The sequence below is a fragment of the Pseudonaja textilis genome, chromosome 8 (assembly GCF_049901715.1).
Source record: "Pseudonaja textilis isolate UNSWEBS1 chromosome 8, rPseTex1.2, whole genome shotgun sequence".
Taxonomy (NCBI): Eukaryota; Metazoa; Chordata; class Lepidosauria; order Squamata; family Elapidae; genus Pseudonaja; species Pseudonaja textilis.
In genome coordinates, this window is record NC_141997.1 from 808,567 (window position 1) to 835,767 (window position 27,201).

A 27,201-nucleotide genomic window follows, 5' to 3' on the forward strand; every position below is an offset into this window, starting at 1 on the left:
TAACTGCAGCTTTAAATGGAGCATTGTATGTCTTACATGATGGTAAGAAAGGGGAGGCACAAACTGTATTTAATAATATCAAGCCTCATGATGAATGTATCCATTATTGCATAGACGTTTGGGGCATGTAAATTTTAAAATGCTAAAACGTACAGTAGAGTTATCTGAAGGAATAAGGTTAAAACCCTGTGATAAGTATTTGCGTTGTAATGTCTGTTGTGAAGATAAGAGTAAAATAATGCCTGCAAATAGGCTAAATGGTTTCAAAACTAAAGAACCTTTAGAAGTAGTATTTGCAGACATTATAGGTCCAAAGAAATCCAGCTTGGGGGGTGCTCGATATATACTGAGCATTATGGACCATTACTCTAGATATGGGTTTTGCTACCTAATGAAAAGCAAAACTGAAACATATCAACATTTCTTCAACTGGTTAAAGTTTGCTGAAAGAAAAACCAAACGGCAACTTATAACCTTGGTGACAGATAATGGCACGGAATTTGTCAATTGCAAATTCCAGAGTAGGTTAAAGGCAGCTGGAATAGCTCATAAGACATCTGCACCATACAGACCACAGCACAATGCATATGTTGAAAGGCGAAGCCAAACATTGCAGGCGATGACCCGTGCTATGTTAACTGATTCTGGGTTACCTGATTCTTTGTGGGGGGAGGCCACAATGTGTGCTAATCATTTATTAAACAATGTGGTTAACTCAACCACTGGTGAAATACCATTCACCATGTGGCATGGCAGGAAGCCTGATCTGAGTTACCTGCACACATTTGGTGCACCAGCATGGGTGCATATCCCTACACAACTCAGGCGTAAAGGGCAACATAGAGCTAAACAATTTTTCTTCGTTGGTTATCAAGCTAACCATAGGGCATATAGATTTTGGGAGAAAGGCACATCTAAGGTGTTATGTAGTGCCAATGCCCAATTTCTAGAGCACGTAGGATGGGATAAGCTAGAGCAGGATAGCAATAACGAGGTGGTAATTGAATCCTATAGAAATCCCATTAAGTATCCCTGTAACTTTAAGAAAGAAGTAAAGCAAGAAGTACAGGAAGAAGTACAGCCCCTAGAGGAAGAAATAGTTAAAGATGAGGAACCGGTAGCAACTCAACCAAGCCCAGTAATACCCAGAAGGACTACACGTGTATCTAGACCGCCTGATAGATACCAGGCTAACACAGTGTGCCAGGAAAATAGAGTGCCATCTACTGTGGATGAGATAAAAAGGTATCCTTCTAAAGAGAAAGAAAAGTGGTATGCAGCAATAAATAAAGAATTGAAGTCTCTGAAGGATATGCAAGTGTATGAAAATGTGAGATTACCTAGTAATGAAAAACCCATTGGCTGCAAATGGATTTTTAAAATAAAAACTGATAAGGATGGAAACACAATCCATAAGGCAAGGTTAGTAGCCCAAGGCTTTAGACAAAGTGCAAAAGACTATGATGAAGTATTTGCACCTAGTCTTAAAGCAGCTACGTTAAGGGCAGCATTAGTGTGGGCAGCAAGCAAGCAATATATAGTTAACCATTTAGATGTGGAAACTGCTTACTTGCATGCTCCACTAAGACATACTGTTTATATGAAAAGGCCTAATGGAGTTAAAGGAGACAATAATAATGATTGTTGGTTGTTAAAAAAGAGCCTTTATGGTCTTAAACAATCGGGCTATGAATGGAACCAGTATATTGTGAAGGAACTGACCAATATAGGATTTAAAGCTGGTTTAGCTGACCCATGTCTATTTAAAAGAGAAAAGAATGGGAAGATATCATTATTATTGTTGTTTACTGATGATATTGCTCTGATAACTAAGACTAATGATGAAGCAAATGAAATAATAACATCATTAGCCAAGAAAGTAAAATTCAAGCAATTAGGTGAGATAAAGAGATATCTAGGATTGAATATACTGAGAACACAGAAAGGGTTTAAGATATCTCAGGAAGATAAGATATCTAAATTGCTAATGGATTATAAAATGGAACTTTGTAAGCCTGCAAAGACTCCAATGAGTCAGGATATTTGCAAAATGGATACTCAAAGTCCCAAATGTGATAAGGAACTGTATCAATCCTTGATTGGTAGCTTATCATATATTAGCAATTGGTCAAGGCCAGATATTGTTTTTAGTATTAATAAGCTGGCACGGCACAATAATGACCCACTTCAATGTCACTGGATAGCATTGAAAAGAATCCTAAGATATCTTAAAGGTACATTACACCATGCACTGTATTTAGAACCAGAAGGTGATCTCATATTGAGTGCTTATGCAGATGCTAGTTTTGCAGCAGAAAGAGATACTAGAAAATCGACTTCAGGAACAGCCATAATGCTGGGTAAGACATTAATTGGCTGGAAGTCAATTAGACAACAGCATATAAGTTTGTCTACTATGGAGGCAGAATTCTCCTGTTTATCATTTTTGTGTACTGAGTTGATTATGTACAAACAAATGTTGAAGGATATGGGTATAACTGTAAATTACCCTATAGTTGTACATGAAGATAATCAGGCAGCAATTAAAATGGCCACAAATATTGCAGTTAAAACGAGAAGTAAACATACAGATTTGAGGTATCTTAATGTAAGAGAATCTGTACAGAGTAAATTGATACAGCTGGAGTACTGCATGTCAGAGGACAATGTAGCTGATCATTTTACTAAAGCCCAAGGTGCTATTAAGCATATAGAGAGTTGTCAAAAATATGGGTTTAGAATGTAAAGGCATTACATATTTATATCACCCAAAAGGGGAGAATGTTGGGTATATGGATACACCAACTGGTTTGGGTTGAATAAATATGTAAACCTAGGATTAAGTGCTATGTAGCTTTAAGCACAAGAAACTGCAATGTCATTGTGGGTGCGGTTGCAGGCAGCCATAAAGGTAGAAGGGGAAACTGTATTAGCCCGGCTTATGGATGCAACTGTATGAGTCCGGCTTCTGGATGTAACTGTCTGAGTCCAGCTTCTGGATGCACCTGGTTACTGTTCCAGGTCTGCTGCCTGCTGTGTGTTGGAAAGTCTATCTGCTTACCTTTGGAGGCTACTGTGCCTGATACCATTTCACCTGAACACAAGGACTGTTTGTATTGGTGAGCTGAGGATTCAGCATTGTACTTGAGAGAAAGGTATCATAACAAGAAGATTACAAGCAGATAAAGACATTGTATTTACTGTTTAAAAGACTTGATAACTGGATTGATAAACTGGATACTGACATATGGACTGAATGACTATTCTTAATCTCTGTATGAATTAAATACCTATTTAAACCACAAACAGTGTATTTGTCTCAAGTGTGTGTATACTCCTGGGCCCAGCCTCACTCTCATTTGGCTGCCTGGCTTGACTGCTGCTGCACACTCTGCTAGGGGGTTTATCCCCAAACACTAACACAATTCATTGTATTTTTCTTTGTTTTTATTTTTATAAGAGCTTCTTTCATCCATGAGATGAAGAATTTCATTCATCATCCACTATTGTTTCTTGTGGTACCTCTCTCTCTTTTTGGAGTTTGTTTCTCTACTATTGCATTTTTAAACTTATTCCAGTTCACTTCTACATCTTCATTATTTAGGTTGTTGGTTTCTCTTAAATGGATATCTGGTTCTTCTTTTTATCTTATCTCTATGTTTAATGATGAAGTCACTGTCAATTTTTGGTTTAGAAGGATTTGGGTTTTTCATACTTTTTAGTTTTAGCTGGACTTCAGCAAGTAGTCTATTGTGATCGGATGGTACATCTGCACCTGGGTATGTCTTTACTGATTTTACTGAGTTTCTAAATCTTTTGTTTATTGTAAATAGTCTATTTGGTTCGTTACTATATTATCTGCTGGTGATCTCCAAGTGTAGAGGTGTCTTTTTGACAACTTTTAAAAAGTATTCATCACACATTGCCTATGTTCCTTGCAGAAGTCTACAAATCTGTCACTTCTGCCATTTCTGATTCCTAAGCCAAAGTTTCCAACTACAGGAGCATCACTTGCTTCTCCCATTTTTGCATTGAAGTCCCCCATGAGTATTGTGATATCATTACTTTTTTGGGTTTTCAGTACACTTCTTGTATCTTCATAGAATTTCTCTATGTCACTGTTAGCCATTGGAGCAAAAACGTGTATAACATTCATATTTACTGGAGTACTATTTATTTGGATCATTAATCAGTCTATTGCAGGGCCGCATCAGGGTTGGGGTGGACCTCAGGGGTGGGTTGATAGGACAGGGACGTTGTGTGTGGGGCCATTGTGGGAGTGGCCAGTTTAACATCACTCGTGTCAGGGGATGCTTGTGGTGGCCTCGGTGGGGTTGGGGGGAATGTTTCCTCCTTCCTTCCTTCCTTCCTTCCTTCCTTCCTTCCTTCCTTCCTTCCTTCCTTCCTTCCTTCCTTCCCTTCCCTTCCCTTCCCTTCCCTTCCCTTCCCCTTTTCTTTTTCGTTCCCTCTCCCCTCTCCTTTCTTTTTTCTTCCTTCTCCTCTTTCCATTTTCCCTTCCTTGTTCTCTTCCTCTCTTTCCTTCTTTTTCTTTTTCTTTCTTCTTTCCCTTTCTCGTTTCCTGTCCCTTCTTGGATGGTCAAATGAAAAAGGGGAAACATTTCTTGATGCCTCCTCACCTTGTGATCAAATGCCACTTTTGCTAGTAATGGCAAAAGTTTGGCCGCTTAAAATACTGAAAACAAACCAGACTCAGTTATAGCTCATTTAGTGGGGGTGTCCACAGACAACACTATATCAAAACTGTCAAAATGGTGGCTGTGATAGTTGATCAAAGCTCCTCTCTTTTTTATGTGCAACACCGTTAGTGTTTAGGAAGAGAGCTAAGTTAATTGCTTTTCTATTAATACATAAGCCTTAAAAGGGCTCTCCTTAGACTGCATGGTGTAATTCAGAGGTCCCCAATCTTTTTGGCACCAGGGGCTGGTTTCATGGAAGACAATTTTTCTTTTTTCTGTAAATTTTATTTGAATATTTACAAAAAGAAAAGAAATACAATTAAAACGTCTTTTTTGAAAGCAGCATAATCTCGGGTTACGTTTCTTTGTACAGACGCAAATTCAGGTTCATGCTCATTTTTATATTCTATTCCATATCTTATTACTATTTTACATTTTCTACATGGCTTCTCCCCTCTTTTAATTTCCTCAATTTTATTTTATTTATTTCATCTCAATTCAAATCATTATATTTATATTTTTTGTCTGTCCTGTTTCAATTGTCTATTATCTTTTCTCATTAAACAAAATTTCTCCTGTAGTTAGTGATTGGAGTATGAAGCCTTTATATCTTTCCCCTAAAGTTATAACACTTACTATAATACATAACTTCCATTCGGATTCTGCTTGGTACATTCTTAACAACACAATCTCATGTACCTTTACAGAATCCCCCTTTCAGTTAGATTTTCACCCATTATCTCTAAATAGGTCCTGTTTCTTTATATCTTGCTCCGGACCTTTGTAACTTCTTTTCCTTTCCTTCTTCCCTCTCTTCTTCTCTCTCCTCTTTTTACCCCTTTGTCTCTCTATCTCTATTTCCCTCTTCTGTATTCCCCTTTTCTGTTGCTTTCCAATATTATACTTATTTTTCGAATTATTTTTCTTTTCTTTGGTTGTTTTTTTAAGTCTTAAATTCTCCATCCTCTTTCCCTCCTTTCCTTTTTCTTCCCCACATAGAGTTACTTGTTCATTAAAGATGGCTTCTTCTTTGTCCCAGTCTTCTTGTTTTGCAGTCTTTTCTTGTTGTTTCTCAGTTCCAAATCTCCATTTCTAAGAATTGAAAAATGAAGCCAAAAGAACCCTTCCCTTCTTGTGCATCTTCTTTGTACTTTTTAAGTTCCATTTTCAATTCATCCAAAAGTGATGCCATTGTAGAAATTTTTAAACAACCACCCGATTGATTTTAGTCATTCAAATATAATAACCAAAAATCCAAAAGTCACCAAGTAATCCAAATACACGCAAGCTGTTTCTTTTTGCTCTTTCTTTTTTTCCCCACTTTCTCTTCCTGGGATTACTATTTAGTTGCAAAGTTTCAGTTAAAATGTATCTTTTAGAAGTCTTATTGAAATTTTACTTTAGATTCTTTTAAACTCCAGGCAGTCTCCTCCCTCTTCCAGATCCTGCCCTTATTCTTTTTCTCTCCCTTCCTGCTTATAGAAGAAAAACGTTTTAATGTCCCGGAATCTTTATTGTCCCTTTGGCATGTAGTTATATTTTCAGCTTAATTGCCTATTGATGCCAAAGTGGATTTTTCCAATTTCTTATTCTTAATTGTCAATATAAGGAAGGAGAGAGAAGAAGAAAAAAGGCAAACCTTTCCCTTTTCATTTTCTTTCACTGCTTCCGACTCTTCTTTGGGAGCGATGTTATTTCTTGTAAAATTTAAATTCCAGGGTACCTTAGTTATTGCTTTTTCAACTTAGCCTGGTCAGCCAAAACTTTCACTTCTTATGTTCCTCCTGCACTTTCTTTTCCGGTTGAGTTCTTCTTTGAGGTGGCCATTTCTGACCACCGCTCCTACCACCTTTGGGAAAGGGTGTAATGGCCAACTGAGGAGGAGATATGTGGCTCTCCTCGACCCTGCTGGCAGTCTCCCCCTCTTCACCACCTCTACGGGGTGGCTTAGCCCCGAAACCAGCTTGCTCGGGGTGCTCCAGCGGCGAGCCCAGGCAGAAACCACGCATGATCGCGGATTCCTGTCTGTCGCCGAAGCCCTTCAAACCGGAAGTCCGGAAGAATATTTTTTCATGGACCCGTGTATATGTGTGTGTGAGAGAGAGAGGGGGGGGAAGAGAGAGAGAGCTTGAGACAAGTATACAGTTTGGGAAAGAGGCACAAACAAAAGTGGTACATTAAATAGAGGGCACAAAGTAAAATAAGTGTGGGATTGTTACTTAAGCCCTGCCACCAAGCCAATTGCTAGCACAGCTGCTGGAGAATCTTTGCACTGGGCAAGAGGGCTTCAAGTCTGCTGGCCTTACTGTTTGAAGGGGTGAACAAAGTCTTCAGCTGAAGGAAGCCTTTGCACCCATGTCCAGCCTGCCACAGCTTGCTGCACCAGGGGAGGAATAAGATCCTGTAGAGCCTGCCTGCATGCAAATGGGGCACTTGGAAATGGAGTGATCTTTGAGGCAATCCCACTGTTGTGCTCTGCTTTCTTCAGCTCGGATAGAGCCTGGCACCCAAACTGCTGATGGCAGTGGCAGCAGGAGCCATCTGAGCAGCCATCATCCCCCCTACCCAGCCAACCATCCACACCCAAATTACTCCCTGCTTGGCCGGCCAGCTGGCACAAGCCCTCACTGCTCTTATTCTCCTCCTCCTCCCTGCTCAAGCAGCAGTAGGCTCCACGGGACAACAGGTCTCATTCTTCCCCTGGCATGGCAAGCTCTGGTGTGAGTGTGAGGGCTTTGCTCAGTTGAAGACTTTGTTCCTGCCCTCAAACGGTAAGGCCAGCATGTGCAAGTGAGCAGCCCATTTAGGTTACGGACAGCATTAGTTTCTGTGCTGAGACCTCAGATCTGACATGCACAACTGCCCTGGAGCCAGTGAGAGATTGCCTTGCTGCCTTGCCCCTGCCCCCTAGGTCATGAGCAATGGGGCAGGGCTGCCCAGGAGGCAGTGAGTGCATGAGCCCCAGCATCCTGGATGAAAGAGAAGGATTCAGAACTTAGCCTAAATGTTCAGAGTATTCCAGCGTAATTTCAGCGCCAGAAAAATAAGCACAGATTACAGAGGCTTCATTTAACTTCTTTATAAACAACTAAAGCAAATTTTACAATACCAGTTGTAGATTTCTCCAACATGGAGCAAACTCAAACAGAAGCAGATATGTTACAGGTTCAGAGCAGAACAGCAACTCAGGAGCTCAGAAACACATCAGTTTCACTTTAGTTCAGCAGGCAAGCAAGACACACAGCAGAGGAGAGAAGCAGTTTCATTTTCAATAGACAGACTCAGAGCTTAACATAGCTTCAGAGCTGCAGAGCTTAATATAGAGCCATGCCTAGGCTACTTCTAGTTTCAGTTTCCAAACAGTCCTTATGGCTGACTTAGTTGCTATGCCTATTCATTGGCTGACCTTGTTACCATGCTCTATTCCAGTTCATGAATGTACTCTGACACTAAACCCTGTGGACGCCAGGCCCCACACATGCTCACCTCCTCTTCAGTGTGAGCAAGGGGGCAAAGCTGTGGCAGCTTTCTGCCAGCTTGAGACTGGCTCCGTGGATTTAAAGCTGGCCGTGTATGGCCTGCATGGCCACCGTCACATTGCAGATTGTGGTCTGGTTGGCCTGGGGCAGGTAGTGTTGTGTGTTTTCCCAGATTCATATAGGCTTCTCAGATTCCATGTTCCAATTCATAGTTTTTGGTTTATCATGCTTCTAGTGGACCAGAAGATTCTTAGCACCCCTGCCCCATTTAAGGAGCACCCATATTTGGGGCCATTGTTAGATTTTGCTGCCATTAACATGATTTTCCTAGGAAATATACGGTGCTGTTCTGTCTTCCCTTTGCTTTCTGTTGCCACCACACCACGTGCTATTTTACTGAAGCCATTCTGACCAATGTAGTCTTCATCTTCAGTCAATATTGATGAGCCAGCTTTCACTCACCAGGCCTGTTGGTCCATGGGAGATTTTGATTCCCTCCAACCCACCATTACAGCATAAAAGCCATATCGGGTAGCCCCCCCCCCCCCATCAGCCACCCAGGATGGACTTTGAGGGGGTTCCAGGCTCTCTCTAAGAAAATATATTTTTACTTGTCTGTTATTTAATGGAGATAACTATTTTTGAGGGTTTTTATTAGTTCACTGCACACATAGCACACACACACACATAAAACTTAACATATTTGCTTTATTTGTGTAGAGATTGATAAATTATCAAATAAGTTCCCATTATTAACATGTTGTGCAATTATCAAATAAATTCCCATTATTAACATGTTTTATTATTTTGGTATAGTTAATATTGTATGGCAAATTGATTAATTGTCTGGACTGATTTGGTTTGGTAACATAAAATAAGTGAAATTTATAAGTATATGCTGATCAGATGAGATTCTACTGGTATTACTACATACTGTTGGATTGGGTGGATGAGGAAGGAGCAGACCTTACTCATAGCAAGGAATTCTTTTATTTACAACCGGAATCAAAAAGCAACAAACGTGGCCAGCACCAGATTTTTATAGCCAGTGCTGTTCAACACTTCAGCCACTGACAGGGCTCCAATATTCGCGCCAGTGGCTGAAACCAATAAGTGGAGTCTGACATCAGACTCCACTTTGCATATGACGTGATCCATGTAAATGTAGTGTCATACATATTTAACACCCCTCCCCTCTTAGTTCAGTCTGATCAATAACCACATACGCGGCAGACGTAGTCCTTCAGGTAGGTGGGGCTTCTGTGGGTGCGACTGGGCCTGCGCCATTCAGTTGTTCCTGAGGCAGCAGCCTGAATGGATAAGTCTGCCGCTGCTCCAGACTCCGCCTTTGGAAATGCCTTTGGAAATGTTTCCAGAGGCATGGCAGTTTCTGTTGAGCTAGAGGCCTCAGAAGTACTACGCTGGACTCCTCCTCCCACAGCTAAGTCCTCCTCTGTCCTGTTTGGGGTTGTTCTTGCTAATGTGTTTTTCCGTGGGGTTTCTAATTCCCAGGGTTTTGTTGTTGTTGGATGTGTGTTGCATTGTTCGGCTTTGTGTGGGGGTTGAACTATGTGGCCCCGGTCTATGTGCCTGTTCCATGTTTTTCCCCCTTCTACCTCCAGTCTGTATGACCTGGATCCAGTACTTTTGACTATTTTTGCTGGGACCCAGGCTTCCCCTCCTGTGTAGTTGCTTGCATACACTGTGTCTCCTGGTGTGAATGTTCCACTCTTCCCTGTGGAGTCTAGAGGGGTGTCGTTTGTATAGTTTGGATGGATTCTGTCCAGGGTAGACCTTAGTTTTCTGTTTATGAGCATTTCTGCTGGGCTACTGTTTGTTGCTGCACTTGGCATTATGTGTTGGGTTAGCAACAGTTTCTCGATTTTTTCCGGCCTAATTTTGGGAGAAGTTTTTTGGTTGTTCGGACCATTCTCTCTGCTTGCCCGTTCGCCACCAGATGATCCGGCACCGATAGGGCATGTTGGATCCCCAGATGGGCGAGGAAGTATTTGAATTGTTGTGCTGTGAATTGAGGGCCATTGTCTAAAACCAGCACATCAGGTAGCCTGTGGGTGGTGAATATTTTCCGCAGGGCTCTTATCATTGCCTCGGTTGTTGTGGATTTCATGATGACCCCTCCAACCATTTAGAGAAGGTGTCAAGCACGATTAGGAACATTTGTCCCTGGCAGGGTCCTGCAAATTCTATGTGTATGTGAACCCATGGTGCTGAGGGCTTTTCCCACTTGAGGGGGGGTGCTGCAGGAGGGGTCAGTCAGTATTCCTGACATGGTGAGCATGTGTCGACCCAGGTTTCAATGTCTTTGTCTATTCCTGGCCACCAGAGGCAACTCCTCTCTAAAGCCTTCATTTTTACTATCCTGGGCTGCCCTTCATGTAGTAATCTCAAAATTCTTTCCCTTAATGGTTTCTGTACCATCACTCTTTCTCCCCATAGCAAACAACCCCTTAATGCTGACAGCTCCAGTTGTCTGTCTTTGAACGATTTAAATTCCTCCCCTTCCGTCTGGTTCGGCCACCCCCACCATACCCAGTTCAAAACTCATGCCAATGTTTTGTCCTTTGCGGTGAGTCTCGCAATCTCCGTTGCCATTACTAAACCCGGTTCGAAATGTTCCACAAGGAATACAGTAGTCACGGGGGCAGGGTCTTTCACTAGATCTGGCAGGGGGTTCCTGCTTAGTGCATCAGCATGCAGAATGTTCTTTCCTGGTCTGTGTAGAAGGCTATAGTTATATGCTGCCAGGAAAACTGTCCATCTTAGCATTCTCAGCAATAAGATGGTGGGTGTGGGTTTGTCTCCTGAGAGAATGCCAAGCAGTGGCTTTTGGTCAGTGACCAACTCGAAGTGTCTGCTGTATAGGTATTTGTGAAAGCGTTTCACCCCAGCTATGGCGGCGAGGGCTTCTTTGTCTATTTGGCCATAGTTCCTCTCTGCTTTTGACAAAGTTTTAGAATAATAAGCTATGGGGGTTTCCTTTCCATTTGGTAGTTTATGGCTCAGAACTGCCCCGAATCTGTATGGAGACACACTGCAGGTTAACCATAGTGGCAGGGTCTCGCTATATTGCATCAAGACTAAGTCAGAGGTTAAAATGTTTTTTATTTCTGCCAGCGCGGTGTCTTTGGGGGGGTCCCCTCTTCCAAGTTGTATTCTTATCCAACAGTCTATGTAGTGGTTCCGCTAAGGTCACCTTCTGTGGTGAGAACATATTATAAAAGTTTAGCAATCCCAAGAATGCTTGGAGTTCCCCTTTATTCTGTGGGATGCGGGCTTCCTTAATTGCTTTCAGTTTGCCGTTTGTGGGTCAGATGCCTGACCCATTGATTTGGAAGCCCAAAAACTCTACACTCAGTACCGCAATGTGACATTTGTCCCTTTTTAACTTGAGTCCCGCTTCTTGGAATCTTTCTAATACTTTCTGGACACTGTCCATTAGTTGGGGCTTGTCTTCAGCCAAGATTATTACATTGTTGAAGTAAGGGACTACTCCTGGCAATCTTGTAGCAGCCTTTCCATTATGTTTTGGAAAAGGCTGGGGGCTATGCTAACTCCAAACTGCAGCCAGTTGCACTTGAATGTGCCCTTATGGGTTATGATTGTTTGGGCTTCAGTGGTGGCTGCGTCCACAGGCAATTGTTGATATGCCTATGCTAGATCCAACTTAGCAAAAATCTTGCCCCGGCCCAATGAATGTAGTAGGTGCTGGACTACGGGTACTGGATATGCACTCTGTTGAAGCGCAAGGTTCAGAGTACTCTTGTAGTCTCCACAGATTTGGACTGACCCATCGAGCTTTACAGGGGTCACTATAGGAGTCTCCCACTTTGCTTGGTGTAACGGCTCAAGGATTCCTTGAGTTACCAGTTTGTTTAATTGCTCTTCAACCTTGAGTTGCAGAACAAAAGTGACTCTCCAGGGACTTCCGGTTTGCAGGGCTTCAGTGGCAGGCAGGAATCCGCAATCGTGCGCGGTTTCTGCCTGGGCTCGCCGCTGGAGCGCCCCGAGCCAGCTGGCTTTGGGGCTAAGCCACCCCATAGAGGTAGTGAAGAAGGGGGAGATTGCCAGCAGGGTCGAGGAGAGCCGCATCTCTCCTCCTCAGCTGGCTAAACTCCCTTTCCCGAAGGTAGTAGGAGCCGTGGTCAGAAATGGCCACCTCAAAGAAGCACTCAACCAGAAAAGAAAGTGCAGGAGGAAGATAAGAAGTGAAAGTTTTGGCTGACCAGGATAAAAAGCAACAACTAAGGTACCCTGGAATTTAAATTTTATAAAAGATAACATCGCTCCCAAAGAAGAGTCGGAAGCAGCGAAAGAAAGTGGAAGGGAAAGTTTTTTTTTTCTTCACTCTCCTTCTTCACATTGACAATGAAGAGAGCTGAATAAGAAATCAGAAAAATCCACTTTGGCTCTAATAGGTAATTAAGCTGAAAATATAATTAAATGCCAAAGGGACAATAAAGATTTCTGGACACTAAAACATCCTTTTTTTCTATAAGGAGGAAGGGAGAGGAAAAGAATAAGGGCAGGATTTGGAAGGAGGAGACTGCCTGGACTTCAAAAGAATCTAAAGTAAAATCTCAATAAGACTTCTAAAAGATACATTTTAACTGGAACTTTGGAACTAAATAGTAACCCCAGGAAGAGAAAGTGAAGAAAGAAGAAAGTGTAAAAAGAAACAGCTTGTGTGTATTTGGATTGCTTGGTGATTTGGGGAGTTTTGGATATTATATTTGAATGACTAAAAACAATTGGGTGGCTGTTTAAAAAAATTCTACAATGGTATCACTTATAGATGAACTGAAAATGGAATTTTAAAAATATAAAGAAGAGACACAAGAAGGGAAGGGCTTCTTTGGCTCCATTTTTCAATTCTTAGAAACGGCGATCTGCATCTACGAGAAACAACAAGAAAAGACTGCACAACTAGAAGAGTGGGACAAAGAAGAAGCCATCTTTAATGAACAAGTTACTCTATCTGGGGAAGAAAGTGGAAAGGGGGGAAAGAGAATGGAGAATTTAAGACTTTAAAAAACAGCCAAAAAAGGGAAAAATAATGTAAAAAGTGGATATAATGCAACAGAAAGCAACAGAAAAGGGGAATACAGAAGAGGGAAATGGAGGTGGAGAGACAAGGGGGTAAAAAGGGGAGAGAGAAGAAGAAAGGGAAGAAGGAAGGGAAGAGAAGTTACAAAGGTTTGGAGCAAGATGTAAAGAAACAGGACTTATTCAGAGATAATGGGTGAAAATTTAACTGAAAAAGGGATTCTGCAAAGGTACATAAGGTTGTATTGTTATATTTGCAATAGAAATAATGTTAGAAAATTTGAAACAACGTATGATTAAAAAGTGGGATAAAATAGTGTAATTTAGTGAAACTTTTGTGAACAAAATAAATGAAATAAAATAAATGAGAGAATTGAATTAGGAAGGAACGGGAACATTTTAATTACTCAATGTTTTATAAAATATAAGTGGGGGGGGAATTAACTATGGAAAGTTTATAAGTCTTCCCATAGAAGTATGATACTTATCTGAAAAGTAATGTGTAAAACATTAAGATTTAAATGAATATTAATATTAATGATAGAATTGAATTGGTATGGATTGTTATTTTAATTATATTATACATTTATAATTTTTTCTTTTTTTAAAATACAGTGTGTAGTTTCAGAATGTACCAAGCAGAATCCGAACGGAAGTTATGTATTATATTAAATGTTATAATTTTAGGGGAACGATATAAAGGCGTCATACTCTAATCTAATCAGTGATTACAGGAGAAATTTTGTTCAATGAGAAAAGATAGTAAACAGTTGAAACAGGACAGACAAAGAATAAAAGTACAATGATTTGAATTGAGATGAAATAAATAAAATAAAATAAATAAAGTTAAAAGAGGGGAGAAGCTATATAGAAAATGTAGAATAGTAATAAGATATGGAATGGAATATAAAAATGAGCATGAACTTGAATTTGTGTCTGTACGAAGAGATGTAACCCGGGATTATGCTGCTTTCAAAAAAGATTTTTTATGTTTTTATGTTTTATGTTTTGTTTGTTTATGTTTGTTTTCAAAAATCAATAAAATCTTCAAAAAAAAAAAAAGTGACTCTCCAGGACTTAAGTTGGACAGGGGCTATGTTAAAGTTTATCGGGGTCCCCTTATACTTGCCCAGTTCGCTGCTGAAAATGTCCCAGAATTCCTTTTCCAAAACATCAAGATCCTCTCCGACACTTACTCCGGTTATCACTGTTGCGTGGATGCTGGTGAGGCTGATTTGCAGCGGCACGAACCACTCTCTCCCTAGGAGGCTGGACAGATCTTGGTCCACAATGGTCAGTAGTAGGGATCCCTTGAAATCCCCGTATTCCATGTGGCAGATTTTCTTTCTCAGGACCGGTATTTTATAGACTTGGTAGTCCTTTAATATTATCCATTGCAGCTGAAGCTGGCTTCGGCAGATGTCAGGGTTGATTTTCTGGAGGGCCGTCCAGGATATCATTGATATATAAGATTCTGAGTCCACTTCCATCGACCATAGGGTTCCATCGATCCTCCCTTTGGTGAGAAATTTGTTGGTTTCAATAGTGTCTGTGTGTGCCACCGAGCGTGTGTGTAGCCTCTGATTGTATGGTGGGTTTCTTTTTCCCAGCCGCCATCTTGTTTTTTAAATTTTGTGACAAAAGTCTTCCGACTTTTGTATGGTCTGTTTGGGGAGAATGTTCTGCAGCTCGCCCACAACCAGATGTGTCTGCTGGTTGGCTGGCTCTCTAGGATTCTGTGATGTAGCCTTTCCTCTCGCATCGCCTGCAGATTGCCTCCTTAAAATGGCAGGTGGACCAAGGATGATTTCCTCTGCGGCTTCCGCATGGCTTGGTTCCCTTAGCAGTTTCGGGTTTGCTGGTTTTCACGTGATGGACATCTTCCTTCTCACTGTTGCTGCTTTCGGAGCTGGATGGACTATGTGGTGTACTCCTCGTGGTCTGGGTGGTGTGGATCTTGCTGTTGCCCTTCAGTCAGAGGCTTCTGCAGCTTTTGCTTCTTCCAGAGCCTGCTTGAATGAGATGTCCTCTCTTGCAAACAGTCTGTTTTGCAGGGTTAAATCTTTAAGGCCGAGGACTAGCCGATCCTGAATCATTTCTTTAGCATTTGAGAACTTGCAGTTCTTTGACAGTTTCCTTAGTGCGGCCATGAAGTCGCTTATGCTTTCCCCTTCTTTTTGGCTCCAGATATAGAAGTCGTTCTGGTTTGCCAAATACAATGGAGTAGGGTCAAAATGCCCCTTCAATGCTCATTGCAGTTTGTCCCAAGAGACAATATCCAGTTCATCTGCAATGTGGGCTTCGGTTAGTTCATAGAGTTCTGAATCGTAATAGGTCAAGAAGTAAGCCTTCTTTTTCTTGTCGGATTCTGCTCTCATCCCATTCACCACCAGATTCAGGTTGAATCTTCCCATATACAAGGACCACTTCTCTTTGGTTGGTTTGAATGAGATTGATAGGGGTCAGTGGGCCATGTCAGTTCACTGTCGATCTGAATGATTGGGTTCATGAATCAGCTGGAAAACGGCCACGGTGCCCCACAAGGTCCTTTGTCTTCCTCAGAATCCCACCTTCATTGCCGGTTTTGGATTGGGTGGATGAGGAAGGAGCAGACCCAGGATAGCAAGAAACTCTTTATTTACAACCGAAATCAAAAAGCAACAAACACGGCCAGCGCTGGCTTTTTATAGCTGGCGCTGTCCAACAATTCAGCCACTGATGGGCCTCCAATATTTGCGCTAGTGGCTGAAACCAATAAGTGGAATCTGACATCAGACTCCACTTTGCATATGACGTGATCCATATAAATGTAGCATCATGCATATTCAATACATACATACCATAGTAGTTTGTAAAATAAATGTATAGATAATTAATTTAGCAGTTGAAGCAATGCATATATGCTTATGAGATATATCCATAATAAAAAGTGTGAAGAAAAACTAATAAATGTCCATTCCTTTTCTCCGTTCTTATTTTCCAACCTTTAAGCCCTTCATGTCTTTGAAAGAATTGGAGCAGTTTAACTTTGACATACTAAAATTGCTTGAACCATTGGAGGCTGAAATTCAGGAGGGGGTGAATCTGAAAGAAGAAGACTTCAATAAAGATATGGTAAATTGGTTGTGATAGAAGTATGAATGAACTAGAAATGGAAAAAGAAAAAATATTGAAGCAGAATTAGGAACTTCTGCATTTGCATTTAACACCAGACAGTTCCTAAATGTCAGCATTCTTAAATGTTATAAAACTATATGTGACATTCATACATTGGCACAATTACATTTTAGCAATAATTTCAATGTTACAGTAACAAGAACACTTGATTGTTCTTTATAATCATCAGAAAAGAGGTCTGGATTAGTGAAATATCCTATTTGACATTTCAGAAAACACACCCACACCCACACCCACCCATACATATACATATACATATACATATACATATACATATACATATACATATATACGTATATCTCAAATTGTTGCCCATGTAGTAGTTACTCAGGATTGCTTGTTAATAAAAATGTTTCAAGGGATCCATAATATGGCAGACCAATGTGCATCTCAGCCATTCAAAGTGTACATATAGATCAAGACATATAGGTCTACCAATATACATATAGACTTTATTTTCTTATATATTATTTAACACACGGTTATACACACAGTTTGCTCCACCAATCTCCACCAACCTCTGCTTGCCAGATGAGTACAAGTATAAAATTCCCCTTCATGATAATTCCTCTGTTGTTTTTAATTTGACCTAGTAAAAGCACCAGTCAGGAGAAGAGTATGCATATTAATTGCCTGAGGAGAAAATACTTAATTTACACATGTTATGAACTCCTTTTCCTGGCAGAATATATTCTATTTTGTGCAGCATAGGTTGCTATTTATAGCTTTATCATGCAGGTATTATAAAACTTTCTATTTCTAGTATTCCTCATTTTAAACAACAGTATCCTGAAAGCCAAGCTCAGCCTACCAGCATACCTTTTGCAGAGCTATCCTTTCAAAGTAGCAACCTCCAAAATAGGTTTGCATGAGGGGCAGTATGGATGCCTTAAACTTTTTCAGACAATTAAGGCATATTTTATAACTTTCCATGTATCTTGCAATAGCACTGGAATTTGTATTATGAATGTTAAAAGCCTTGGAGATCTTCACATTACAGAAATTTATACAGTAAATCCAAAGTTATAGTCTAATTTTTTTTATAGTATATTCATATATTAAGTAATTTTGTAAAATTATTATTTTGTCATTATACCATGATTTCAAGATCCAGAAACAGTCTGACATTGACTAGCCCTCAATTATATAAATGTCATTACCATTTTTTATCCGTCTCTCTACTTCTGTCATCTCTACTTCTAACATCTCTATTTTTCTACCCTTAGAGTGACAATCATGAGGGCACTATAAAAGAATTGCTTCAACGTGGAGATATGCTTCACCAAATGATCAAGGATGAACAAAAAAGAGAAGAAATAAAAAAGAAACAGCATTTGTTGAAAAACAGACATAATGCTCTCAAGGTAGATTTTACAACCTTTCCAGCTCTGAATGAAGTTCTAAATGTTGCATATGTAATAAGTCAAAAGTTATGAAGACCCTAAACTTTTATAATTAATTATGTTTCTTAAGAGTGGGCACACAAGGCAATAAGTAGGAGAGCAAATTGGTATTTTCCTTTTATTGCTGCCTTTCATTTTTATTTTCTTGTCTTTAAATATATTTATTAGAAAACTTGTAGATAAAGATGAATAATATATAACATATATGCTGCATAATATTCTTGGAATCATTGATAAGTTAATTTATATTTTGGATAACTTTTAATTACTTACTGATATTATTATGATGATTTGGTAAGTCATTTTTAGATTTTAGTTTATTCATTTTGATCAGTGACAAGAGGGAAGAGAAGGAAGGAAAGAGTAGAAGAGAGAAATTTCTGGGTAAAAAGAAATAAATCAAATTAAAGCAAAGTAAATTTCAAATTTTAAAAATTGAATTTTAGGAAATATTTTAACATATGTCAAAGGCAGTAAAATAAAAATGTTAATCATATTAAATTGGTGCATTAAATGAATTATTAGCATGCATATAATTTTCTGAAATAGCAAATAGAAGTAGCCATAGTCAATAATTAAACTTGTAATTAGGAAATAAATCTTTTGGTTTGAAAATGAATTTCAAACTAAACTTCTGTTTCAGGGTATTTTATACTCAAAAGACAATCAAAACCTAGAGTTGCATTTAAAAGACAAGCAAAGTATCTCTGCTTCACATAAATTTTCTTTTCTTTCTTTTTAATAAACTTTGGAATATCTAAAATTAAAATTTTTGAGTGAAGGCAATATGTGCACATTAAAGTACACTCTGGACTTCCATCTATTAGCAGGTTATAATTTAAAATAAAATATTTTGCAGTTAAATGTATATAAGTATTTCTTGCATAAAATGCTAGCATTTGCAAAATTCATTGTTGCATCAATCTGCCTGTTAATATTTCTGTTTCAAAATTTAGGCTGCTAATTCTAGTTTTTTATATGTGTGAAATGTGTGTTCCAAAATACATTTCTCTGTACATTATAAGTATAGTGAAGTAAGAAAATATTTTGGTTTACTTAAAAGTATAACTTTGCATTCAAAATTATAATTACTATAATTCATAATAATTCATAAATTATTATAATTCATAGAATTCATAGAATAACATATCCACAATTTTTCTCCATTCCATACTGCATACAGTATTTATTTATAAATCATTTAAATATTACTTTTCATAAGAAACATATGTATTGCAAACAGGATATGAGATCAGACAGAAGGAAAAAAGCTTTGGAGATTTCACATCAGTGGTATCAATATAAGAAGCAGGCAGATGATTTAATGAAGTTCCTGGATGACATAGGAAAAAAAATGTCAGTCCTGTCAGATCCCATAGATGAACATAAGCTAAAGGTAATATCATTTAGTATTGTATTTGTTTTTGGAAATAAAATATGTTTCTCTGTTGCCTAGCAAGAGTAATTAATATAAATAATAGTAGCTCATCACTTAATGCTATTTAAGTAACTGAGATGATGTTTGTTGGAACTTTTTGTACCTAGATGAATATATATGTGGAATGTGCCAACTTCAAATACTTTCTAAGAAAAAAAATAACTGATTTTTTAATCTTTATTCCAGATGAACAAATGGCTGAACTCTTTTTCATATTAGCAACACACTCATTTTCATCAGAACCTATTCATAAATCATGGTCAAAATTCTAAAAATTTGTTTATATGTTGTCAAAAACTGTCTTGTTTATTTTTCATCGTCTTCTTTTGGTTTATTCTTTGTTATGTTCTCTCCAATAGTAATTTTAAAAAAACCTTTAGCCATCTAGTTGACAATCACTATGGATATTCAGTATGTGATTCCAGTATTATGGTAATCTTTCCAGTTAGTTATCACACAGTGCTAAATATAAATATTAGACTAAATATATAAATATTAGACAGTTAATATTTTGGCCTATGGTGTCACATTTCCAGCATATATTCACTCAAATATCTAAAATCAATGAGGTGTATAATCCAGAGCATTTCTGGATTTCATTTGTTTATATGTTAACCCAGGCTTTAAAATAAAATTCTTTTTCTTCTTTTTAACAATACCTCTACCAAAGTATTTTGCTAATTCTTAGGAACTGATGATCTAATTAGCTAATTTTCCTGGGCCCTGTATTGGTTTTGCTCAATAGGAAATTGATCGAGAACTGGAGAAGAAGAAGGAAGAGCTGAACATTGTACAGAGGCAAGCTGATCGCTTGTCTAAGGATGGGGCTGCAAAAGCAGTGGAACCAACCCAGATACAGCTCAGCAAGCGCTGGCAAGATATTGAGAGCAAATTTGATCAGTTTCGAAGACTCAACTATGCACAAATTGTGAGTTATTCCTGGCAAACATTTATATTTGCAAATACTACTACTAACAAAACTCTGCTACCATTGAGGATTCACAATGATGTGTCTGAAATAGAGAATCTGGCCAACAATTCAGATCCCTTTTATTTACAATATAATAAATAATTTATCTTATATGATTTTTCTCTAATAATGCCCTTAATATAAAACAGGAAATGGTTTAATCAACAATATATTAGCCTTAAACAAAAAGAATCTTGTTTTTGTTGCCTCATTTTATTCATAAGATTACCAGTTTAAAGCTATCAGCTTGCATATATTTATTTCATTCAATTAACATGTGCAAACTGAGAAATACTGTATTTATTTTTCAATCTGTCATCCCATGCACAATTTAATTAGCTTTTATTTATTTTTGATGTTCAGAGATAGTCAGAAAAAAATGAGGGTTTTTAATTGTATTATTTATGCAACATAGGTTCTTTTTAACTTAATAAGAAGGAAACATACATGTTATTCTCTGCTTTTTACAAAAACAACCCACTTCAAATATTATATTTAACAACAAATGAGTAAAGCAATACTGTACTACAAAGAGTTGCTTAATCTGTATGTATACAAGTTTTTAATTTGTACAACTAATAAATACAAATCCTCCATGTCAAAGAGATGGTGTGAGAAACTATTTATGGTTTTATGGAATTATGTGCTTATTTTAAGTTGAATTTTATTTGGAACAAACAGCTTTAGAAAATAAGTCTGCAATATTTATGTAAGAGTCCTTGTGCTTAGGATGTATAAAGTGTACAAAATACCAATAAATAAAGAATTAAATATAATAAAATATGTTTTAGATTAATAAACTGATAAAATACCTTTTCATTATTTTGAAAATAAACCAGAGAAAGGTGTTGCTTTCTTTAACAAATTGGAGAATAGGGGAAGGGGAAGGGAGAAGGGAAGGAAAGGGAAAGGATTTGCTTCATGTGTCTTTTTAAAAGTTTTTTTTTAATTCATTAAAGGTTCACATTTCAATCATTGTTATTCTTTCAAAAGTGATCCGTGTTGATATCTTGTGGATTACAAGGAGAGAATGGAAGGTAAAAGAGAAATAGAAAGTAGTATTTCTTCCACTACCAATAGATCTTTAAAATGGCAAAGTGGCAGTTTCTGAAATTAATATGGAACAGAATTTCTATGGTTTTATTTAAAACCTAGGAGAAGCTATGTCCATTAAACTTCGGGTAACCTAATAACAATAGTAAATCTATGGTAATCTACTTGATTAACTTATTAATTGATTAATTACTATGTAAGTTTTTAAAGTTGTTCTGTCCAAGGCCTCACCCAGAAGCACTGGAGGGAAGACTGGTGTCTATTGGTACTTAAACACGGTGGTATTCCAACTCTGGCACCCTCACTTCAAGCTCCCTCCCTGACCCTCTGGCATTCTGCCACCACTTTGGTCTGTGGAAAGGGAACTTCATGAGGACAGTGGTGACACCCAAGCAGGAAAAGCCCAAAGGGAACATCAGGCCAGCCATAAAACAAACTTGCATAGGAAAAGAGATTTAATAAAAGGTATTGAAAGAAGCCCCCTAGACAAAAGCCAAGTAATTAAGAAAGCTAGGGAAACAAGAAAAAGAAATCCCTTACAAACAACAGGTCATGCCAAATTAGCAAAACAAATAGACAAAAGACACGAAATAAATTCCATAGCAGACAGGAGATTGCCACAAAACAAATATAAGAAAACATTAGGATGAAACTGATAATCCAATCAAACCACCCCGCGGAGTTTACCCTCTGGCGGAAATGAAGACAACCCTTGACAGGATTTAAAACATTAAGAAATACAAACACAAGCACACACACACAAAAGGAGAAAAGGTATAAAAATCAGGGGTTTATTATACAAAGATGGCTAGCCCCAGGAACGCAGACTTCTTGCTATCTCTTGCCTTCCTGAAAAATAAACCAGCTTCCAAGCAGTTGTCTGTGTCCTTGCACCGGAGCCCTCCCAGCAGGAAAACCGAATCCTCAGAAGAAAGGCATTTTCCAGCCTTTCAACAATTGGCGACCATGAAGGTTTTCCAGCCAACCCTGCCACTGGACCGGGCCCACGGATCCAAACCCAGCCGGCATGGACCTTCTTTGTCCAGGGAAAACATCCACGGACCCAGCCCGGAAGGCATAAGGGTAGTAAAGGGAGTCCTTGGGCTTTTCTGCTCAACAGCTGCTTGAAAGCAAGTGAGTACCGCTTCAAATTTATAACCTTACTAGGGAGGGGAGTGGAAGGTGAGTGTACCAGGTGTGTGATTGTGGGTTTTCTCTGCGGAAACAGTGGGACCTCACCTCCTCTGTGATTGCCAGCCGCACCCCAGCCAGCTGCTAGCTCCAACAAGCCGTGACCGGCTGGATTTGGGAACGCAAGGGATGATCACAGAGTGTGAGTCCTTCTGAAGGACGTAAGAAAAACCGAGTGGGCTGAGAAAGGAACTGGTGTTTGGAAATAAATAGAAAGCAGAATAAATAGTCCTAGCGCATCCCACAAGTAAAGCCCTGTGCATTTAGAAGGGGCCTGTACCGGCTGCTGGCAAACAAAATTGGAAATAGTTTGCCTTACAAAGCAGAGCAGGTCCTTCCAGATCTGAAAACTGACGGCGGAGTGTAGGAAGGGGCCCGTACCGGGCTGCTAGGGGGCAGGCGGTCCTCCAAGATCCCCATTTTTAGGGGGGGGGTCTTAAAACTGACGGCGGAGTTTCCCTACGAGAAAGGGGCCCGTACTCCGTGTGTAGGGAAACCGGAGTCCTTTCCAGACCTTTTTTGTCTGAAAACTGACAGCGGGAGCCCGGCTAAACCAAAGTAATCCCCACATCAGGTAGGAAATATGGGAAGTTGTAGCTCGAGGGCAATGGAAGAGACCCCCTTGGATAAATTACTTAAGGCTTGGGACGAAAGGCAAGTGCCTGTCCTAACTGGAATGAATAAAAAGGAAGCGAAAAGAATTTGCAAAAAATGGGCTTTATTGTGAGATGACACGGGTAGACAAATTTGGCCTGATAGCGGTACTTTAGATTATAAAACCCTGAAAGCACTTAGAACATGCATTAAGCCCAGCCAAATACCCTATTGGTACTGCTGGGCTGAAATTGTTAGGACCAAAGACCTGACCGAGAAAAAATTAAGGAAAAACCTGAAACCCATTTCAGGGAAGGGAATACTGAGGCACGGATTATGGCTCCCCTTTTAAGCAAGCCAGTGCCAGGCAGAAATAGGGGACAACTAGAATATGTTATTACCCACACACCCTTCTCTGCCTCTGACCTAGTCACCTGAAAAAGGATACCCCAGCTTCCAGGGCTGATCCTCAAACAGTTATTAAAACCCTGAAATCTATCATAGACAGCCATAATCCATCCTGGGGTGGCATGACTCAGCTGTTACAAGTCTTTCTAACGAAAGACGAACTATTAAAACTATTTGAAAAAAAACCAAAAACAGACCAAATAGCCAAACCACCAACTATCCCTGGTCAGACAGCCCCAGCCCGCATTGCATGGCCAGTATATCGCCCTGACTGGGACTATAATGATACCAATCAATGGGACGAATACACTAGAGCAAAAGATAATTTACTATAAGCTCTAGAGGAAATAAGAAAAAAAAAACTTTTAAACTAGTCTGAATTTCAAAAAAAAAAAAAAAAAACACAAAGGGAAAAGGAAAACCCTGATGCCTTTTGGGTCCGCCTGTCAGAAGCAGCTACTGCATATGCCCACCTAGACCTTAGCTGCCTGAAGGACCAAAGGATTTTAGCTTCAGCCTTTGTGGATCAGTCCACCTTAGATATTAAAGAACATTTCCACCGCTTCATCTCTAACTGGCCAACCTTAGACATAGCAGAGTTGCGCAGGATTGCTAACTTTGTCTATGATCAAAAGAGACAAATTGAAAGAGGAAGAGAAAGATAGAAAGACACGAATAGAAAGACAGGAAGACTTTAAAATGTTTGCTGTAATGAAACATGATGCCAGACAAACGCCAAGTAAAACCCCCTATAATTCAAAGAAATGCTGGCATTGCGATAAAGCAGGATGGTCACAAGGCAAATGTCAGCATTGTTATAGGTGCAGACAGGAAGGTCATTTCAGCAGGCAATGTAGGCAACACCCCTCCTGCAACCGGTATCACCCACCACCTAGGAACATGAGGCCAGCCAATAATCCAGTCCATTACACTGAGCAACAAAGTTTCAGTCACCAGGCACCACCCAGCGCTCCCTTTCCTCCAATAAATAATAACAATAGACATCAATAGGAGCAAAGGAGAGAACAAGATTTACCCCCTTCTTGACTAGAACATGACAATGAAAGCACTGAATTCATGGCTACCTTTAACGGGCTGGCTATCCCCCTAAAAAAACAGCCCAGAAGGGGAACCCATTGTAACCATTCTTATAGGAGGAAAGAAATACAATTGCTTAGTTGATACTGGAGCCACCTCCTCATTACTGAACCATTACTGAGCCAGTGGCTGAAGGGGCTCGGGATAGCATAATGGGAGGGGGGGGGGGAATAATCTCTGTAGAATTTACCCACAATGTACCAGTAGAACTAGGACCTTTCACAGTGGACCATGCATTTACTATTTGCCCCCAGTCCCCACTGTCTCTACTAGGAACAGATCTCCTATGTAAAATGGGAGCTACCATAATATGTGGCAAACAGGGGCTGCAATTGGAAATCCCAGGAAAAGGCACACACAAGACAATCATGCTGATAACCAGCAACACAGGGCTTCATGAAGATTTAAAAAGCCTGCCATCCTCCTTATGGGGCTGGGATGCATCAGAAGTGGGACTACTTAAAGGAGCCATGGAGAGAGCAAACAAAGAGGTGAAGACCTTACTGGGCAAACTCTGTCAGGAGACACATCTCTCCTGGCCACAAGTGCTCCCAATTGCCCTCTTTTATTTCAGAACCAGACCAAGACAAGATATAGGTATTTCCCCCCTTTGAGATCCTTTTTGGTCACCGCCCCCATACCCTACTAGGATCCTCATTCTCAGCCTAGATCCTCATTCCCTTTGCTTAGATAGGGGGGAATAGGGTTCTCTCTTCTTATCTTACAGCCCTGAAAAAGAGACTACAGACCCTCTGGACCCAGAGTGCGCTGACACAGACCTTACCCCTGGAAGAAGCCCTGCATCCATATGAGCCAGGAGATTGGGTGTGGATCAAGTTCTTCACCAGAACCTCCCCTCTACAACCCAGGTGGAAAGGACCCTACCAAGTTTTACTGACTAAACACACCGCCATAAAGGTTTGCAGAACGAGACTCTTGACTACATTGGACACATGCAAAGCCAGCAGCCATAAACCATAGCCAAACTCCACCACAATCAATCCCACCCATCAAACTCAAGAAAGATCGGGACACAGATCAATGGACGCTTGCGGCATTCTTCAACACTGTTGAACCACACCACTGTGAGGAACCAAGTGCAAATGTTGCATTACACAAAACTGGACTCCCAGGTGCTGAGTTATAAACTATTTTTTAAAAAATTTTTGTCTCACCTTCTCCATTTTTTCCTTTTTTTTAAAACCTTTTTTCATCGTATTTTTTTAACAAAAAGGACTTTAACCATACCTTACTCATAATTTTTTTTGATACTTGACATTTTACATTTTTTACATTGCTATAAAAAAAAAGAGGAGGGGGGGAGGAAGGGAAGAAAAGGAATCTAGCAACGGGGAACATGAAATGCAATATATACTATGTATTATTATCTGTAATAATTGTAACACTTGTAACACAAGCAACTGCGTTCCTGGAACCAAAGCTTATCCCAGAGAAAGGAAAACATATGGGAATGTTTAGCAAGAGAAATACTCAACACCACTAACTTTTGCTTAGCAGGAGGGAAATCATAATGTCACTGGGTGCAGCACACCTAGGGTCACAGAATGCACCAGTCTTAGCAATACAGAACTAAAATGCAACTATACAGAGACCATATCATTTTCATATAGTTACCTGAAGCTCCCACCAGGATGGTTTTTCCTTTGTGGCTTAAAAGCCTACTCATACCTTCCTGCAAATGCCACAAATGGCCCTGCACCTTGGGAAGGTTAACCATGCTTATGCCATCCTTACAGAGACGACACAGGAGAGCCTTCCAAACCCTAGACTCAGACTGTGATTCCAAAGTCTCCCTTCCCACAAAAACAGAATACATCTCATTGGCAATATCCTTGGTAGGGGTACCTGGATTGGCAGTGCGAAATTCTAAAATTTGAATAGACTAGCATGTACCCTGGCAAAAAAGCTTGAATTTGACCTCCCATGCCCTGGATGCCCTTAACAGAGAACTGAGGGAGGTCAGAGAAGCCACCTTGGAGAATAGGGCAGCAATAGACTTCCTTCTCTTGAAGCATAACTATGGCTGCGAAACATTCCAAGGGATGTGTTGCCTCAATCTGGATGAAACCTCAGAACTCGTAGGGAGGGACATCCACCACCTGAAAGAGCTATCTCAGAATATTGGTCAGGAGCAATCATTCCTGGACTTTTCATGGCTCTTCTCATGGATGCCAGATTTCCATTGGCTCAAAATCCTTATAACAACCACAGTCACCATTTGTGTCTTTGGAGCCCTCATGGGTTGCCTCTGTCGATGCATACCACCCTGCCTTAGCTGCCTAAAGGCCTGTATTCCCTCTCAGAAGAGAAAATTAAAGGGGAGACAGGCAGCCATGATAATGATCCAGACTGATCACAAATACCAAGTATACCCAGACATTCAATCAGAGACCACCCTCTTAAAAAAAAAAATAAGGATTGTGGAAAGGGAACTTCATGAGGACAGTGGTGACACCCAAGCAGGAAAAGCCCAAAGGGAACATCAGGCCAGCCATAAAACAAACTTGCATAGGAAAAGAGATTTAATAAAAGGTATTGAAAGAAGCCCCCTAGACAAAAGCCAAGTAATTAAGAAAGCTAGGGAAACAAGAAAAAGAAATCCCTTACA

At 39.7% G+C, this 27,201-nt stretch overlaps 1 protein-coding gene across 7 annotated transcripts in view; it reads left to right on the forward strand.

The window, feature by feature from the left end:
* The window catches only part of DMD (dystrophin), a 1,342,375-nt gene that overhangs the window by 516,696 nt on the left and 798,478 nt on the right, over positions 1-27,201 (forward strand). For all 7 annotated transcript variants that reach the window (XM_087938163.1, XM_087938162.1, XM_087938165.1 and 4 more), the window contains exons 37-40: positions 16,232-16,354; positions 17,644-17,781; positions 19,064-19,216; positions 20,004-20,186. In XM_087938163.1, coding sequence (XP_087794289.1) covers positions 16,232-16,354; positions 17,644-17,781; positions 19,064-19,216; positions 20,004-20,186 — 597 coding nt within the window. The remainder of the gene's footprint in view (positions 1-16,231; positions 16,355-17,643; positions 17,782-19,063; positions 19,217-20,003; positions 20,187-27,201) is intronic.